This window comes from Physcomitrium patens, chromosome 3, assembly GCF_059467195.1.
Source record: "Physcomitrium patens ecotype Gransden chromosome 3, ASM5946719v1, whole genome shotgun sequence".
Lineage (NCBI taxonomy): Eukaryota > Viridiplantae > Streptophyta > Bryopsida > Funariales > Funariaceae > Physcomitrium > Physcomitrium patens.
In genome coordinates this window covers 8384583-8404338 of record NC_143412.1, presented here as the reverse complement: position 1 = coordinate 8404338, position 19756 = coordinate 8384583, and the positions used below count along the sequence as shown (strand labels likewise).

The 19756-nt window shown below is 39.5% G+C and overlaps 3 protein-coding genes across 21 annotated transcripts; all 3 read right to left on the bottom strand.

The window, feature by feature from the left end:
- Window positions 1–165: 165 nt before the first annotated feature.
- Window positions 166–7079, bottom strand: LOC112280108 (ABC1 family protein YPL109C, mitochondrial). The gene is made up of 15 exons (XM_024515176.3): window positions 6220–7079; window positions 5706–5790; window positions 5244–5471; window positions 4777–4949; window positions 4244–4469; window positions 3681–4043; window positions 3372–3560; window positions 3014–3073; window positions 2654–2800; window positions 2275–2373; window positions 2067–2153; window positions 1861–1960; window positions 1343–1482; window positions 1014–1157; window positions 166–884 (listed from the first exon to the last, which is right to left on the bottom strand). The coding sequence occupies exons 1-15, from the start codon at window positions 6540–6542 to the stop codon at window positions 696–698; spliced, it is 2553 nt and encodes an 850-aa protein (XP_024370944.1). The 5' UTR covers window positions 6543–7079; the 3' UTR covers window positions 166–695.
- A 1529-nt stretch (window positions 7080–8608) lies between these two features.
- On the bottom strand, window positions 8609–11074 carry LOC112280109 (uncharacterized). The gene has a single exon (XM_024515177.3). The coding sequence runs from the start codon at window positions 10555–10557 to the stop codon at window positions 9109–9111; it is 1449 nt and encodes a 482-aa protein (XP_024370945.1). The 5' UTR covers window positions 10558–11074; the 3' UTR covers window positions 8609–9108.
- A 4076-nt stretch (window positions 11075–15150) lies between these two features.
- LOC112279270 (25.3 kDa vesicle transport protein SEC22-1) lies at window positions 15151–18656 on the bottom strand. Of its 19 annotated transcripts, none has more exons than XM_024513529.3 (8): window positions 18421–18605; window positions 17838–18041; window positions 17329–17489; window positions 17005–17151; window positions 16745–16840; window positions 16393–16469; window positions 16018–16117; window positions 15151–15515 (listed from the first exon to the last, which is right to left on the bottom strand). In XM_024513529.3, the coding sequence occupies exons 2-7, from the start codon at window positions 18023–18025 to the stop codon at window positions 16031–16033; spliced, it is 756 nt and encodes a 251-aa protein (XP_024369297.2). In that variant the 5' UTR covers window positions 18026–18041; window positions 18421–18605; the 3' UTR covers window positions 15151–15515; window positions 16018–16030. The 19 variants fall into 19 exon arrangements, with proteins under 19 accessions (XP_024369297.2, XP_090104808.1, XP_090104805.1 ...); XM_024513531.3 differs by having other exon boundaries at window positions 15506–15849; window positions 17838–17973; window positions 18425–18656; XM_024513536.3 differs by having other exon boundaries at window positions 15506–15849; window positions 18417–18605.
- Between the last annotated feature and the right edge of the window lie 1100 nt (window positions 18657–19756).

Genomic DNA, 19756 nt, shown 5'->3' with positions numbered 1-19756 from the left:
GTTCAATACCAATACAATCATTGGCAATCCTGAACATTAAACCTCAATGATATAATGGACGAAGCATTTATACTAGTTAATTGTATGTACTATTCTACTCCAGTTGTCATGAATAATACAACATCCCAATATGCAAATACGTATCATTGTGACACACACTAGATGTAGATAGAAATATTGCATTCGATTAGAACGAAAATTGTTCTTGGGTGCAGCTGTTGAGCGAAGGGATACACATGTCACTGCACATGGTAAAGGATAACTCCAAGATACCAAGACAGCTCTCCTCGCTGACTCAATAATAATTTACACCTAGCTGTGATTTTAGATGTTATCCAAAATTAAGTCGCAAATAGTAGTCGACAAATTTTTCCACATATCATGCTCATGTGCTTGATCGAGGACTTGGATTTAGCAGATGTAACATATACTCTCTATGCTTACAGAGATGGAAAGGTCCACACCTGTGATTCTACATGGTCTGCTTGCAGCCGAGTCAAGAAAAGGAAGAGTCACGAAATGAGATTTCATTCAAATCGGGGCGAAGTCTGACTCCTCTGATGTCGAAATATCTTGCGCTATCTGGACCTGTTCAAGTATTTTTGGCATAACCAACTAAGCTGCCGTTTCGCATGAACTCGTGAAACTGCAGATTTGGAGTGATGATTATAGTTGAGACGTGGTCGTGCTGCGAATTATCCGTAAATTCCACCAGGAATCCGACCGATGAGATTGTACAAGAACAGGCAAGGTACCGCCGCATCCATGATGGACAGCTCTGGGTCCAAGCTTCGAGCAAATCCAACCAGCACACAGACAGCAACAACAAGGGATGCGTACGAGCTATCTATTGTAACTTCATGCTTTCGACAAAGTTGTAGCACCTGAAACATACATCGAATTACCACAGAAAGTTACGTCAGAAGCCACATACAAAGAATTCCATGAGTGGAAGGATAAAGAAGCCAAAGCTACATCCTGATCTTCATACTAATGAGTGAGGAAAAGAATACCTGTTTCAAAACGTAGTTGAGGTCTATGGGTCGAACTCTCAAGTCACATTCACATCTAAATAGCTCTTTCATATCAGCAACAAGAAGCTCGGGCTTAGGACATCGTTGTGGATTTGGCCAGGAAAAATTTAGTAGATGTTGTGCCTGCAAGTCAAAATGCAAACCATGCGACTATCAAAATACATGAACTTCAAGAAGTTGGCATTAACAAATGGTCGCATAGAGTCTATGTGTGCATGACCAGAGAAAAATAACAGAGGTCCTCACAAAATTAAGAGATTTGAGTCTGGACTTAATACAGCAACTAGTTTAGTGATGACTCCACTCACCGCACGCTCTCCATCAGCTGCACCAATGTTCATGATAAAGGAAAGGAAGTGGTATCGCACTCGAGGTGGTAACTCCTCGGCTAGGCCAAAATCAAGCAGCACCAACTGCAACTGATCTATGCACTCTCCTTTGTCATTTTCTGGGATGCAGTTTACACATGCCACGCACAAATGAGTGCTTCCTGTATTATCCGTCTATGCCAATAAGGAAGTTATGCAAAGGGATTTAACTTTTCTCTGTGTCCTAACCTGGATATTATTTTATATACACAACTGTACATATTCAAATATGCTGATTCATAGGCTTTTTTTTTTTTTTTTTTTTTTTTTTTTTTCGTTCTTTTAAATCACATGGTTCTACGGATAAATGCACTTGAAAACATCACTCATGTTCGATTCTCTGGACAGTTTGTAGTGTCGATAGAGAATGGCTTATCACGGATATGTATGATAACTCTCAAGATTATCACGAAACTGAACTCTTTTGAGATAACGTCTCTAAGAACATCGGTTCGTACCTGCCATCCTTGCGAGTATATTGCCAGGATGCAAATCTGTGTGCACGAAGTTATCAGTGAGAATCATCTTGAGGTACGCATCCACGCCAACTGCAGCAATCTATTACATGGCCATAGACCACGATAAGCTCAGTGAGTAATTTTTCTAACGCACAAAAACCTGCGAACAACATTTTCTATATTGGTCCAGTCGCTTCTACACTAACCTGTGTGTTAAGTGAGGATCTTTTTCGTAGAAATTCATGTAATGCACTTCCTCTCTCGAAAGTCTCCACAATTACGCCTTCAGAAACCTGCACAAAGATATTGATCTCAACACGTTCACTTCCTGGCAACAATAGAAGAGATTTATAGTACAAAAATGCTGAGACAATTAAACCAATAGAAGCAAGTTTCGAAGAGATAGTAACTCACAAGATCAGGTATGAGCTTCGGCCATACTACTGTTTGATGTAATCCTTGGAAATTGTTATAGAATCTTTGTAAATTTATAGCCTCCACCCGCAAATCTGCCTGCATGAGCCAATCACAGCATTGACATCCCCCTCCCAAACTTTATATCACGAGGACTAAAATATGTATATTTAGCGCACAGTGCACAGTAGGTCTTCTACCATCTCAATTCAGAAGGGTGTGAAATTGTCTATGATAGTCGAGTGACAGCCAGAACTGGTGTTCTCTGATCTGCTAGTTTGATGAGGAGTTTGGGTTTATAAACACAAAAACTTGGTTCGAAATTAGGAAACACAAAATTGATTAGTTATGCACTTAATAGATTTTTGTAATTACTGACCTGGGATGTCATCGTATGTGAGAATTGATCAATACTCTGTCTTAAGTTCAACCATCGAAGAGCAGGAAGTCCTTGCACAACGTCCGCAACTTTAGACATTATTTGGAAATCTTGGAAAATCCTCAATGCGACAGAAGGGTGTCGCACCTGGGTGGTCATATCAACCATGATACTTAGTGGGAAGAAAACCTCCTTTGCATCCTACCTAGAACTACTCATACAACTGGAACTAAGAGGTTTGTAGCTGAAGGAGAATACCGACCACGGGCGCAGTAAATCTTTACATGTAACGCATCAAAAGGGTAGTTAGGAGAAAAAAGAATTATCACTCAAAGGCTTGTCACCGAGTACAGCACGCACCTTCACTGCTACATTTAAGGGCGTGCCATCGCCACGATCCTTCAACCTTGCTTTGTAAACCTGATGAGTCCAGCAAGAATTTATTAGTCATCCCATTGTCCAGCTGCTCGACTGACCTCATGAGACATGCTCAAAACCGACTAAAGCGAAGTTGCCTTCACGCCTACGTGATCCGATTCCTGTTGTGCTAAATAGATTTACAATATGGCAACCAGGGGCAACAAGAGTATGTTCAAGTCACAAACATGCAAAATAACTTGAATAGAATTTGTCCCCACTACAGGCCCAGATTCACCATGTCACAGCATAGAATACGCCCCGGAAAATTATCAGGAGATGTAGACATTAATTATCTTACCTGCGCTATACTACCAGAAGCACATGGTTTTGACGGAAAATAATCAAAAATATCTTCAATAGGACGCTTCAAATGCTTCAAGATAGCAAGTCGAGTTTGCTTATAACTGTGAGTTGGAGCTTGATCGTGAAGGCGGCCTAAAATCCGACACAAGCTTTCAGGGAAAAGATCTTCTCTTGTCGAAGACCACTGCATAAAAGAGAAATCAAGCCAACTCGTCAACAAATGTCATGTTCCGTTACAAAAAAAACAATTATTATGGTCAAACAGAGGCTCTAGAAGGCTCAAAGTGTTGAGGAAGACAGATACCTGACCCCACTTAATAAACGCAGCTCCTCCTTGCTCCAAGCAATATCGAAGCATCACCCACACCATGCACTGAATATACTCCGCCCAAGTTGCAGATAAAAACGTCGATACAAAGTATAATAGAGAAGCGATCACTATAAAAGGGATAAAAATTACAGCCAGCCAGCAAGCTCTGGAAAATAAAGACCACTTCTGTTTGAAGCCTCTCCAGCCAAAGTAGACTTCATTAAGCTCATTTAAAAAGTCATTTGTTCCAGTACTTTCCACCACTTCCCAGTCATTTGTTGGAAGTGAACCGACAATGTGTTCAATACTGCCATTGTAATTGTAAGAATCCATGATTGCCAGATCGTCATTTGGATCCTGTACACATGTCCGAGACGTCAAATTTTGGTTGATTGCCTTCATTGTAAACTCATGAAAATTGGACACAAAAAACATTTTTGAAGCATGAAGGACAAGTTATCATAAGGGCCTCCAATTGCAGATGATAACTTCTCATGTATTACATTAGAGGTACTGGAACAAATGACTTTTTAGGGTACATCGGACAATTCAAGTACCTTCTTCATAATATCGGGTGGAGTAGAGACGACAATCTCCTTTACAGCTTCCATTTGATGTGAGCAGGTCTCTCTCGATTTGAAGCAGAGAGGCATAGGGGTTGACATAATGAGTAGACTTTGTTGATTAGCATCCAGTAAAGACGATCTTGACATGAATCCTCTTGTTCCTGAAATGGTAGTAGATTTCTCAATGAAGTCGACTAACCAACCAAGCGAAGATGGCCTACACAAGAACAAATCGATTCTATAAGGTTTAAACGATGAATAATAAAGCAAGGTCAAATAGTCAAACAGGACATCACCCTTCTTTTGTTCTACACACACGCGCGCGCGCGCGCGCATATATATATATATATATATATATATATGCACTCATACAAGCCCACATGCACGACCACTAAAAAAGAATTAGGTCCTCAACAGAAGTCTCGCGTCTTGGTGTTGTAAACGTTAATAAATTGACCCAAGTAAAACGCAGGTGTATCTAAAAAGTTTCAATGTGAAGGTGATCAAGGATTATAGAACTTTACTCTCGAAACTCGGTCATTAGACCACACAGACGTCGTGCAGCCCATCGATGACGCTGGCGCCACATCATTTCTCCTTCTCTGAATCCTCCCCTCGGCAGCTTTTTAACTTGGTTAGTGGTTATCGCATAGCCTATTCCAACAGGTATAGCCGCTCCAACACACCGAAGTGTTTCCTGAGCATATGCAAACGGTATGCATGATCAGCGGTATGTAAACAGCTAGTGCACTTGTCGCACTGATTACTTTGGTAATTTCATCAAAATACTATCGACCAAGTCTCTTACGTAGCAATTCTTAATCCCAGAGTTATCCAATTTACTGCAAGGCTTAAATTTCCTGATGATTGGGTACATGTGCAAACTAAGGACGTAGCCAACAAATTCACAAATATTTTATGAAAAAAACCAAATGCAGCTTATAAAATAGCATACAAGAAAGCATTTTTAGTCTCAGAAACTGAATCTTACAAAAAGCTGTCGGTTATGCGACTTCAGTAGAGGTATCCCGATGGATAGCAGTAAAGAAGCTGCTGAGAATTCCTCCACTGAAGATGGTAAAGATTCTTGTATCATTATCATTGAACTTGATGGATACTGGAGAGCGAAAAATCTCATGACATGGGGCACAAGAGCTTGAATGAAGCCCGCCACAGCCAGGCAACTCATTGCAACCGTTGCAGCTGGCCCGCAAAATGCCTACATTTGTCACAGGAGTTGGGAAAGAGGACTAAATAAGTTCCAGTTGTAAATAGAATGATATTAAGGCATCCAGCGGCTGATTAAGTCACCCGATCCTTGCCAGTTAAATATATATATATATATATATATATATATATATTTATCTGTATGTGTAAGTGTGAGTTAGATAAATCCTCCACCCAGTTCCATCTAGATTTCAAGAATTTCAATAAATAAAACTATTAGCCCCACCTGCGAAAGAAGGAGGACGCTGGCAGCATTCAGAACGTTACCCGCAGAATTCAATTTCATGCCACTCCTTCGTCTCATCCCCGAGCTGAACAAGTAAGAATGCGAGCACATGACAAATTAAATTTACTTTTCAATCGAGTTCTAAAAACAGGCTTAACTTCGATCGCTGGAATCCAAAACTGTTTTCACAACCGTGTTCAACACTCACTCTTCGGATTGCATCTGAAAAAAATCTCTGTGGACAACAAAAGCCTTCTTGCAATTACCTGTCAGATTTCTTGCTTGGCCACAAAATTTAACGAAACCAAAGTCTACATTGGCCTACACTACTCTCAAGATTGCTCTCCTGTATATCATGCTGCTCTCAAATGAGGGACTGATCTAATTTATTCACTCGTTAGAGATTCTTATAAAGATGGTGATTTCTCCACATTCAGGTTCAGAACTTGGCAAGAGTTCAGAGAGAAACTCGAGATTTAAGGCTGAGGAAAAATGTCAGACTTGGAGTTTGTACCTGACAATGTTGTCGAAAACATAATCATTCTGCACGCCGCAGCCTCCTTCAACACGGGCAAGACGAAGCACGACCCCACCGGAATCTATGCCGCCCACACCAAACCCAATTCCAAATTTAACTGGAAAGGACACTCTTACATTCCCGATTCTGACGCCACCCTGCCCTCGATGCTTCACAACCTCGGGCTTCCTGTTCCTCACTCCAAAATCTGCACCCTCTGTATTCTGTGCTGCCCATCCTGGTTTAGTGGAGAAAACTGGCCCGCTTTGCACTTGAACAAGCTTGGCCGCCCAATTTCGGCGTTTCTGGCTTTTGGCCATGGCAAAATGATTTCCCTTCACTTCATCTACATCTGCAGATATATGAGGCAAGCTGGAAGACGACTTCGGCGTCTCAAATAGTGCGCCCACTCTACATACCTCAAGAACCCGGAAGTTCCCGAAACTAACCACGGAACTCCTGGTTTATGAATACATTTCCTTGCAAATCAGAACACCGCAATGCTCGAACCCCGCCTCCGCATTGTTACCAAGCAGACCCGGGGGAGCTAAATTATCCTGGACTAGCTCTTTCATAAGTCCGTCTTCGCACATGCGCCACCAATTACCAAGAAAGGCCTCCTACAGCTCCACGACCGGATGAACACAACCTCGTGTCGCCATAACACACCCGAAGTGAAACAGACTACTCAATATGGAGAGCAACGAAAATGCAGATCGAAAACATGCCGATAGCTGAAACACAGCCTAAGATGAGATGGGGAAGCTCTAATGCTTTGTGAGAAAGAAGGAACAGAGCAACTGTCTTCCAAAAGGAAAGTCGGAACAACTCCACCATCCAATTATATCACTCATCGCGCATTGTCATCAGAAAGGGAAATAAATTTGTCATCACTCCACTCGAAAGCCTACTCTCGCTGAACGATCTTTAGAAAGCTCAAGGTCCAGTCATCAAAGGTAGCCTTAAGATTGTGAGGACACGAGGCGTCTTGAGACCCATGTCATGACCCCACCACAGTATATGTGATGAGAGATATGACGCTATTTGGGCTATCCTTTTCGAGGTCCAGTTTTTTCCGTCTCTGGATCATTCAATAGCTATCGGAAGGCTGCGTTACTCTAACGGGGCTTTAGATAATCTTGTCCGTGACGTGGTTGCACACAAGAGGCTTCAGGTGCCACTCACCGCTAATAAGCTTCCGGGTTTAGTACTGGTACAGATAAGGTTTTAGTTTTCGCACAGGTTCAACCCCATTCTTAGTTTCTTAAATATCTGGTCGTGTAGGTGGGAGTGAACATGTGCTGCTCACAGCAAATAAAATCTATGTGTAAGGGTTTTTTGTTCGGTGTTTAAAGATATGGTGTTTAGGATTAACGAGACAATGACTCCAATGCCTCTCTTTCTCCATTTCTCTTTCGCTTTTGGAGTCGAAGTATCTTCACCTGGGGTCATTACCCGTGGGTTAACAGGGCACGCCACAGGGTCGTGGACCTGCCTGAAGCCTTGAAATTGATGAACTCCCGTAGAATACTAGAATGACCATCCATAAGATATCTTACCTCGGTGCGAACTTGACCAGTATTCTGTCCAGGGCCATTTGGGCTGGAAGTCCGCATCACCACACTTCCCATAAGGGAACAACAACCTAGCAGAGAGGAAGACTACTTTACTACAAGCGAGGGGGTTTTACGGCGATCATTCGAGATGTTCCTGATTCTGGCTGATTATTATTTGCCTTCGACTGCAACTCGTCAACTACTTCCCATGCCGCGAATCTGAGTTGACTGAGATTGAAATTGTTGTCCTGGTTCGTTCGATTAGAGGATGCTGTGCACTTCTTAATCATTTCTGGCAGACACGTCCGTATTCGAAGGTGGGCGGTCTTGAGGTTTATCAAAACACTATCCTAAGACTGTTGAGTCATAACGGGCTTGAGGCTTGTTGTAGGTCGTGCAGTTGTAGGGTTACACTTGAAACTGAAATGAAGGAAATGATTGCAACAAAGCATAACTAAATTCGCTAGTGATGTGAACCCTAATACATGATTCTAAAATTGGACCACTATAGTACAGTAAATTTACTTGGATCTTTGTATGTGAAGACATGATCAAAGAGGCTTCATCACTTGAACATCCTTCCTAAATCGGCACCTCCCCTTCACAGGATTCAGCAAAGAATAGCAGGAGCATCTGCAGTTTATGTAGGTGCTAGAACGCCATCCAGATGACAAGTTCGAGAATCTCGACATGCAATTCGAGAATCATGTGCAGGGAGCTTAAATTCTGAAGGATTGCTGCATTCCAATGTAATGGCGCTATTACAAGATTTGTGTAAGCTTCTGACGTGTAGCAGGAACTGTCTGCTTCTGATGGAGTGGAGAAAACGCTTCAGAAACCAAAACTACACCGTGTAAAATAAAAGCGGTGTTTGCATAGTACAAAAGTTCAAGATTCAGCTTAGAGATTTCACTTGAGACCTATCTTCACCTCTCCGCCATTTATCAAAGCATGCCTTCACCCATGAATAGCAAAAGCATGTCACGAAAGCTCAAATCAACCAGAGTAATAGCTGTGCGCTGCAGGAAGCGTTCCGGTTCTCAGCTCCATCCAAAACGAATTTCAGAATTTACACAAACGGGTCCTCCAATTACTTCTCGAGCTGGGTCCACTGCTATTTGAACACAAAGCATGTCCAAACTAGAGCTCCAAACATGGATGTACAACTGAAAAATTGCCTTTAAATAACACTCATTCCTACATAGAAGAGAGATCATGCCTTGGAATGTCTCGACAAATCCCTACCTAATTCCTTACCGCTCTGGAGTGCAAAATTTCACTCAAACTCCAAAATACACAATTTAGGTCAAAATTGCGGTGCTAGAATGGACTAACTCGGAGCTGAACTAGATTCACTCAAGGTCTTCCAACGCAAAAAAGCGGTGATGAAAGAACCTAACTCACCGTCCATGACACCTGCTACGTCTGACGTTTCGGTAGCCGTTCGGACATCCTTCACGAGCTTATAAGGATGGAACACATAGTTTCTAATTTGTTGACCCCATTCGGCTTTCACCACATCGCCTCGAATTTCCTTCAAATCCGACGCCTTTTGCTCAAGAGCAATCACAAGAAGTTTGGCCTTCAGTAATCTAAGACCTTTGATCTTGTTCGCAAGCTGTGATCGCTCCTCGGTGCAGCGAACAGCAATCCCCGTCGGAATATGAACAATGCGCACAGCCGTTTCTACCTTGTTTACGTTTTGGCCACCTTTGCCTCCGGCTCTGGTTGTAGTGACCTCCAGCTCTGTTTCTGGAATTTCTACATCCAACGACTCCTCTTCGAAGATTGGCATCACCTCTACTCCTGCGAAGCTCGTCTGTCGCAGACCCTTGGCATTAAATGGTGATTGCCTTACAAGTCGATGAGTGCCTTTTTCGCTGGCAAGGTAACCATATGCGAATCGCCCATCTACTTCAAAGGTCACCGACTTGATGCCGGCCTCTTCCCCAGGCGATTTCTCCATCACCTTCACAGTGTAACCCTGCTTTTCGGCCCACCGCGAGTACATTCGTAACAGCATCTCAGCCCAGTCCTGAGCATCCGTACCCCCAGCTCCTGCGGATATAGTTACCCTCGCGCCCCTTCGATCATACGGCCCCGACAAAAGCTTCGCCAGCTCAAATTTGTCTAAGGCATTACTAAGCCATGACACAATTTCCGATGCTTCCTGCACCAATCCACCATCTGGGCCTTCCTTCTCCCCCATCAATTCTATTATCAACTGCGCCTCCTCCACCTTATTTTCGAATTGCTGCAACAAATCCAAATTCTCTTTCACTTCCGCAAGGTCAGACAGAGTTCTCTGCGCTGCATCAGGGTCATCCCACAGCGTATCTTGTGAGGCTTGCAACTCAAGGTCCGCTAACCTGGCCTTTTTCTCGGCTATGTCAGACGAGGCCAGCACCTCGCCTACGCGTCGAACCAGCTCCTCCACTTTTTTTCTAACGGCGTAAAATTCCAGGTCTAGCTCACTACCTGTTGCAGTCTCCGTGGACGACGAATCTACTTGGCAAGCGACATTTCTCTTCCCTGAGCACCATTGCCGCATTATCACATTGTCCTGGTGAGCTCTCTTTTCACCCTCCCACATGCTCCTGACCCTTAAAGACGAACATCGCCGATGCCGAGAATCCGAAACGCGCGACTGGCTTACAAAATTCAAACAACGTCGCGAATGTGCGGAATTGGCTCCAGCATCAACTGATTTAACCGCAGTCAGATTTCCATCACACTTGCATGCCGGAATCCATTCAAGCAAACCTCGAACGCACGCCATATCCAACTTACACAAAACCCCTCCGCCTTCACAGCAGCCGCATCTAACGTCTAAAAATGAAGTTAAGCAGGCATTGAGGACTGTCTCAAAGATGACGATTAATTCCTTCCGCAGTGTGCAAGCACCGCAATCCTGCCATCTTCACAACTTCTATTCATCTTCGACTCCGGATTCTGACGTAAAATACAAATCACATACGCTCAATTCTTCGACATTCCGATCAACGCAACTCTCACTGCACACTTTTGATTGGTTTCTGTAGCTTCACATGAATTCCCCAACAAGAAAGGGTTGTGGGGTCTCGCTTCACCTGGATGCAGGAAACCAAAGAGCTACGATGCGCTTCCGATATCGCTTCAGTCGACAGGAGACTGATATTCATCTAGTTCAACCTCGCTCGTTTATCCTAATCCATCCAGCGTACCAGGTGTTGATACCCGTCGCGACTTCCAAATTTCGTGTGCAATCGGCATACACGATGCCTTCATGATGGGTCAATCACTGGACCGGCACCATCCATGACATCACCGAAACAAGGATTCTCTTGCGTCTCGGCTGTAAGTCACAATGTAAGAATTTTCCAAATAGATTGGTCGTTTGCAGCCGATGCTAGGGACTCGATGAGGTTTCTATAGAGATTCATCCCGGGGCCTCGATGTTCCTCCGACTTCGATCTGATCCTCGTGGTTTAAGGTGGACCCACGAATACCAGCAACAAAGCGAGTTCGATGACATGCTCTAGGATAACTCGTACAGATAGTATTTTGCGATAATAGCCATGGAGTCTCAAAAAGACACATACAGGTTATCTGCACAGTGGCTGTAGAAGTGAGTGTTCTTATTAACTATACACATGCAAGTTACGTGTTGGTTGTAGATGTGGCACATACTCAAAATGTTCCTCGTGCAAAACTAAGAAACTTAACGCAAGTTTTGACTAGGCTAAAGTTGTCTCTACTCTACTCTCGAAACAACTGAAGCAAAAAGTATGAGGAATAATAGTCTTCAAATTGCTAATACTAACCACAGTAAAGGCTGGAAAGATTGATGAAAAGAAGGTAAAGAGTTCAAGAGTCCGAGTGTTTAACAAAAACGCAGCCAATGTTGTGCATTCCGGCCGCAATCCCCTTCATCGTAAGAAAAAGAATGGCGTCTAACCCAGGTGGGTACTACCTACAGCTTAGCCAAATGATTACCTTAAGTAGAAGTTCTTTGGGCCCATCATTATTGGATCTCAATTGTTCACCAATAAGCTTCAACGCATCGTCTACAAGCAGATGATCAAAGAGAGCAGCGATTCGAGGGTCACCTTTGGCAAAAACAGTCTCAATAAAATCTACACACCATAAATAATCTGTCCATAAAAAATAAAAAATAAAAAAAAAGTATCTAAGCTGAAGATCAATTGAATCTCTTAACGTAGATTTAACACCAGGTCCACGAAGGTTTTGCAGGATATTAAAAAAAAAAAACATATCCAGCATTGGAGAAACACAGGGAATCATATCCAGCGAATGAGAAGCTTAGAGAAATACAAAACTCTCACGAGCAAATAATCATATTTTAGGGTTATTAGTGAGACCTTCTGACAAGATGTTGTATCAAAGCACCCTTCACTGCTTATCTCAACTGCGATATCAGATAGGAATAACTGACCGCGGTACGAAAGGTGCATCAAACAGCAAGACAAAGGACTAAGACCTTGGAAAACAGACAGTCAAGTCATCGGAGCTTGAACCTATTCAGCCCTTTGTATATCCTGCATTCATCAACCGACCATTTTCCTTATTAAAAACCTCGTGCTGTCGTTCTACGTACTTCAAATCTGTGTATTGTGTACTGAGTGCGTGTGACTTGGCCTGAAAAAGACACGTATATCTATGAATATCGTTCTCGCACTATCCTCGCCTGATTTTTGCTTGATAAGCCTCCAGGATGCTAGAAAACTATGAAGATAGAAAGTGTGAAGATACCCTCATCATCCATTCTTTTCACATAGGTTCCCAGAGGCAGAGAACTTGTTCTAGGAACTCAATCAAGGCCGCAAAGGACGAGTCTGATTCCAGACACATACATTGCTTCCAGCTTGAAGCCCAATATTTCAAGCAACTTGCCTCATGAGAAGGGCACGTGAGTTACTCGAATTCCGAAACTGATCATGATGAGCATTAGCACCACTGTTCTCAATCCTCGTAGTTCTCTGTTCATTGAGAGAAAGAGTGGGGAGAAACATGCATCAACTTTTTCATTGTTTTATTTCCGCAATCCATCGTCGTGGCTGAGGTGTAAGGGTTTAACGGGCTTCAAAGTTGTTCTGCTTTGTAGATCAGGTAACCATTGATCAGTTTCTGCTGCTTCAATTTGAAAACCAGGTGTTTGCAATGCAAAAATACTTCACAGATTAAATCATGAATCACAAAAATCTTGCAACAAGATATTTTACAAATACGACTTGTTCTTCAACTCGGTTTGTTGCAACTCTGATGGGCCAGATTAAACAAGGTGTGTATTGAGGGGAACCAAGCACCTAATTATATACAATGCTTTGCTTACAATTTTATTCAACATTATTCTATCGGGATCAATACATTCAAGCACTTGTTGCACTAAAAATGCAGCAAATACCAAAATCTGAAGGAATTATTCATGTTCAATGATTAAAACAGAGATGCAATGTTGCAATAGGTTGGACAGAGAAGAAGTCGTGAATGATTTTATTGTTTAAAAAAATAAAGTCAATTATTTTATTTTTATTGAATAAATCAAGAGTAATTTTTTTAAAAATTAAAAACCAAGAAGTTGTTACAAATTTTATTAATAAATACATACTACAAGCTTAAACATATTAGTATTAGATAGAAGATTACATATTATTAATGCATTGATATATTCAATTTATTTTTGTAATGTACATTGGCCAATGATCTAAGTGTTAAAAATTTACTTAGTATATTTTTTAAATATTTTAAGTTTTTATAAATTCATATTTTTATTAATAAAAATTGATATGTTGATTTGAATTTTTATTAAATTAATTGAGTTTAGATCACATGACCTAGGTTTGGATGTAGGGATTCCTTAATACATTTATAGTAGTGCAAAAACAGCTTCATCTTAAGGTTACATTCTACATTATGATCATATACAACTAAAAAGCAAACCAAAAAATAAGCCAAAGTTAGATTAGGTGATAAAGACCCCATTAGTTAGTAAAAACCTTGGTGAACATATCAATTTTTCTTATTAATATATTTAAATATCAGAAATAAATACTCAATTATCATTTAAATTAAAATTATAGATATTTAAAAAATTTAATATATAATTATAGTTATGAAATTTTATTTTAAATAATAATTTTAAATATATATATATATATATATATATATATTATAAAATTATAGTGATATTATTTATATTTTGTTGCTATGACATAATATAGATAGTATTGTAATGATATCTAATTCTATGGTTTTTATTATTGTTTACTAGAATAAATTTGAATAGGAAATATAAAGTTATATGATATAATGCTTTAGCTTTATAAAAAATATTTCTAAATTTATATGCATAGAATATAAGTGTTTGTAATAGATATACATTTATATTTAGAATTTAGGCCAATCTAGAAAGATTGACATATCTACTTTTCATAGTAGTCAAAAGAGGATTGAGGTGATGAAGTAGGTTTTACCAACAAACTTCCAAATTCAATCTACATGTGAATATCACTAATAAAATACCATCTATGAGAATGTCTAGAGCCAACGGTTTTGCTTCTTATCCACTACTTATTTATATTACTTATTATATGAGAAAAATATGAACATCTTGTAGAAAAAACAAAATTCTTCTTTAGCTGTTTTTTTTTAATATTTGATGTAACAAACATGTACCAAAGTAGGTCTTTTACATATCAAAGAGAATATTCTATATCCAAAAAATCTTAAGTTTATACAAAACTAACTACATTATAATCAATATTATTTTAAAATTTAATTATCATTATAAGCAATATTATTTTGAATCATAATATTTTCCCTTGAACTACTTAGACTTGTATTTGAACAACTTTCATTTTTTTAAAGCTACAGACAACTATATTAGGCAAACAAGCTACATATTATTAAAACTTTTAAAACTCTTTCATTAAATATTTATTGTTTTTAAAATTTTAACTTTTCTATTGAGATGTATTTTGGCAGTTGTCGTATATCTAAGCAAAAGTGCTTGAAACCATGACAATAAAAATATATATTGACATTTAATATAAAAAAATATTAATATTAAAAAATTTGACTTAAAATTTAATCTATACAAGAACCTAATTCTACCTTATAAACTAGAATGTCAACATCACATTATTTACAAAATAAAAGTAAAAATGACAAGCTAAATTTGCAAAGAAGAATATTGTCTCCATCCAATACTTCAACATATTACCTCCAACTCAAGAATAACAAGTTCAACCAACAAGGACAAAATCCTATATCTATAATTGACCTCATGAATAAAAATCTAAAGAGAATCATCTAAAAAACAAAATACAAAAAATCTAAAAATCAATCAAAACACAATATATTACTCTCTGTATTACTTATAGAGTAATTTTATTTCAAAAAACTTCTAAAACTATATTTCAACATGTTCTTCCATATTCGACAAATAAAATAATAATAACAATACAGTTTTAAAAACCATATCCTAGCTTGATAGTGTAATACTCTACTGCATTATAATTTTTCAAATGTTACACAAAATTGCAAATTCCTATCAAAATGCCAAATCTAATTGCAACAAATTGTACCAACATTATTAGATATAATCTTAAGATGATGTAAAAACTTGTCACTGAGTGGAAATACCCACCCTTGATGCAAATTCACAGAAAATTGAAGTTGAACACGTTCCAATCTCCACAATCTTGAGGTCACGATTACGAAGGACATACCAAGTTACTGCCATTGAAATTATTCACAACTTTGGAATCGGATCACAAATTGTACCTACCTATGCTGTAAATGGTTTTATCAAGTTTCTACATCAGCAGAATAGCCAAAATCACAAATCCAGGACAATCACATTTCCTGTTAACTACTAGAATCTGAAGTGTACTATGTTCAAACTACACAGGATTAAACAGCTGCGAATTATTGTGGCCTCGGTATCACATTTCTGCAACATAATAATTTGCATAATTTATGATCTGGAGAGCACTAAATTATTTACAACTCATTTTGTTCAAGCACACTCGAAGTTGAAGACGAATCACAGCCTAGTTGGCACATTTAACTACAAAAAAATTCAAGCCCAACATCTTTACGTTAGCAATTCAAGGAGTAGGATCATATTGACAGAGGAAGAGAAGATGCTCTACCAGATATTACAGCAATAATTAATTTAGGGAGCCGCAACTTATGAGCCCTTGAGAAATGTCTCTAGGAAATTTTCTATCTGTACCTTGGTGACGATGCTAACTCCAGAATGACCGGCGGAACCAGAGAAGTAGTAGAACCACCCCAATTACAATCCCAACAGGTGCCCATTTCCTTATCAAAGCCTGCGATGTTGTCGAATGCGATTGAGTGACCGATCATTAGGTTCAGAGAAGCTTGTGCAAATCGCAATACAGAATACTCCATAAGGAGTCTCATAACTTACAGTTAAAAATTTCCTAAAAACAAAAAAGTGATGCATGCCAATGCAGTGAGGACTGATTTTGATACAGAAGTTTTAGGAACGGGTAAGGCAGCGTAAGATCAGAGTCAACACAGACGATGAAAACAGAAAACATGCGATGGACGACAGCACGTGTCCATGAAGGAGATTACAAACCTGCCGGTTCAGATCTTTTGCTTTGTCTGAGTACACTTTTGATTCAGTGGCAAGTCTGCTCGACATCTGGCTCACCTCTACAGAACACACAGCCAATTCATACCCACGTAAGCGCCCAGTTTTAATTCAGTCAGTCCTCAATGTACAATTCATGTCATGTCGACCAGTGCCAAAGTGCGGCAGTGCGTCGTCCTCTTATCATCATGCTCCTCTTAACAAATAAATTCGACGTCTGTGTTGAGGGCTTGCAAAAGTACCCGCTTGAAAATCATCTGTCAAAAACTCGCTTCTAGTCTACTCACAATTGTCTATTGTGTACAACATGAGCATGGGAACTAAATAGATTGCATACTCAGATCTGCTATTTCGCGTAGCATAATTGAATAAAAGATTCTTTTGGAGCCTGGAGGTGAGTCTGTATCCTTATTAACGTTGATCCTAATAATATCTGAACAATAAAAAACCTCACCATAAGCAGTACAAAAAGTAGCAAAACCGGGGGTTAGAAAAGACCACACCTGGAGACATGCAGAACAATTTCAAAAACAATTGATTGATCAGTCCACAACAAAGAGAATTTGAATCAATAGCACTCAGGGCATAAACACGTACGGTCAAGTCGATCTCCAACCCCTAAAACCTCTTGAATGTTGCGTGTCATGATTTGTGTGACTTCGTACAAATCATCATTGAGCTTAGACAAATTCCTCTGAGTTCGAGTATCCTGATAAAGCTTCCTAGTCTTTTGAATAAAAGTATCTGCAAATTTGCATCAAATGAAGCACGATGAAACCAAATTCTCGCTGACTAACCCCAAAAGGTGATCTTAACGAGCATAGACAATGTAGAAATCGGACAAACCAGACGAAAGTACATGACAAACTCACCTCACAGAATTGAACGAGAGCTGAAGTCCAGTAGAACTCGAGAACTTACCAAACTTGATGAAGGCATAAGGCCTCGCGACAGTCTCGATTTGCGACCGATTCACCTTTTCAAATTCCCGTTGCAGCTCCTCCAGATACTGGTACGCAAGTTTTTTAGGATATGATCGCTCACAGAGGGTAAGGTAACACACACCCCCTTCTATGATGTAACTGGAATCTTCATTTAAGGCGATTCTCGAACACACCAGTAGAAAATTACCAGAGAACCCATATCTCGAAGAGCATAAAATAACCCGCAACCAAGTGCCTACTATCCAGTATCGAACAAGACGCACAACATACACGTTACAAGGGAGCAGAAGCGTCTCCGCAGCATAACCCTAACTAGGTTAAATCCCCAATAAAACCAAATCGAACCAATCAACACGTCTGTTCCCAAACTCGTTGTATTCGCCAAGTCGCATACAACAATTCCCAGCTAAAACCCTGAGTACGAAACGGGCACTGGCGACGAAAGTAGAAACGACACCATGTCCACACACGCGGGCGAAAGGATACTGGAAAAAGTAAGGTCCAGTCTCAACAGACATCCGAGACGCCTCATGCTGCCGCCGAGAGAGCTCTTTGCACAATTGTTTGGCCTGCTGCTTGTAAAACTCCATGTCATTCTGCTCACGCCCATCGTCCAACCCCTCTGCAAGCGGCAAGCCATCCGTCACCCTCGCAATAAGAGTGAGCTTCACCATGGCTACACTCCAGGTTCTACTCTCACCAATCCAATCCAATCCCACCACGCCACATCCCGATGAGTGCACTCAATCCGAAAAAAAGGCAAGCGTCCAAGCAGACAATTCAACAAGAGATTGGGAGGCGGAGACAGCTACGCAAAAAACAAGCTCCTCTGCATTCAAACCCCAATCCCGCCCTCCAATCTACACTATCACAGCGACGAAAGAAGCGAATGTTAAGAAACAAAAACAAGCTAGACGACAATTCTGACGCAGCAAACAAACCTCTATCAACCTCGATCGTTCCTCACTAACACACTAAGACGAACACTTCCACACTCCGAAATTCCGCTATCTTTCATTTCTCCAAAAATGTGACATACATCGCGACATGGATTCACTCACTCACTCACTCACTCTGAATGGATGCTTCACTTTCCCGCAGCTCAACCGTCAACAACGTCCCCTCACGCAGCCAGACGTGTGCGTTCGTCGGGCCACAATCAAACGAATCGAGATTCCTGTGTGTTCCCCGAATTGAAAATCCGCGCTCGTCGAAGAGGAGCTCCGCAAAATTGAACAAAGGTTCGGGTGCGTCGGAAACAAATCCAGCGCGTGGAGATACAATATACATATATATATATATGTGTGTGTTATTGTGGTTGGTGGATGGATTCATGTAATGATGTGGGGTGTATTCTAATAAGGCTTTTTGGTCTTTACTTACCTACTTCATAATTGTATTATTCAAAACTTGAATGATGGGGAGTCTCGAATGTAGATTTTGATGTTGCGACAACAGTTTGTTTTGGATGGTTTTAAACAAAGATTCTTGACAAGTGGGTTGTAAATATAACAATTTGAAATTGTTTGTTGTTTGATGTACGTGTTAAATGGGGATGAGTTGTCTTGTTCCTGTGTAATTTGCAGTATTTGAACATTTTTGCAAAAAAATGAATTAATTACGAAAATGTTTTTTAGAAGTGATTATCACAGGAAACATACATATATTCAAGGAAAATCATAAAAGAAAACCACCAAAAATTATTGGAATTTGTGGTCCACGTTGCAGATGTATATTTATTTTTTTTGTATAAAAACCATCTATTAGTGGAATGTTGTTGGTAATTGGTCTACAACTACAAGTATGGCACATCTATTATGTGTATTCAATTAGTATTAATGAACGAGTTTGTATTATGGCATCTATTGCAATTCTAATTAATACAAATTTAAAAAAGTAAAAAATACATATTGTAGAAACTGTGTAACATATATGTATAATGTAACATACCTATATACATTATAATTAGATTACACATATCTATATCTTTATGACATTATGGTATTTCATAGTATATAAAAGTTTAACAATCTTATATTTGCCTACTTTTTTGTTACTTATTTTTATTTAAGATTACTGTAAATAAAAAAAATTTAAAAAATTTAAAAATTTAAATATAATAAACCATACTTATTACATTTAAAAGTAATATAATGTATATTCAAAGTCTTTCTACTTTTTTTTTTATTGATTTATATTGAGGTTGCTTCCTGCATAATGATGCTAATTATAGTTGAAGTCAAAGATTTTATTTCACTGTTTTCTTTCCCTTTTTTCTTTTTTCCTTGAACTTAACTTCTTGTTTATGAGAAATATATATATATATATATATATATATATATATATTGTTTGTTGCCACTCACTTTGTAAAGTTGGTTGTTATTTTGTAATTTTTTTTTTTATTT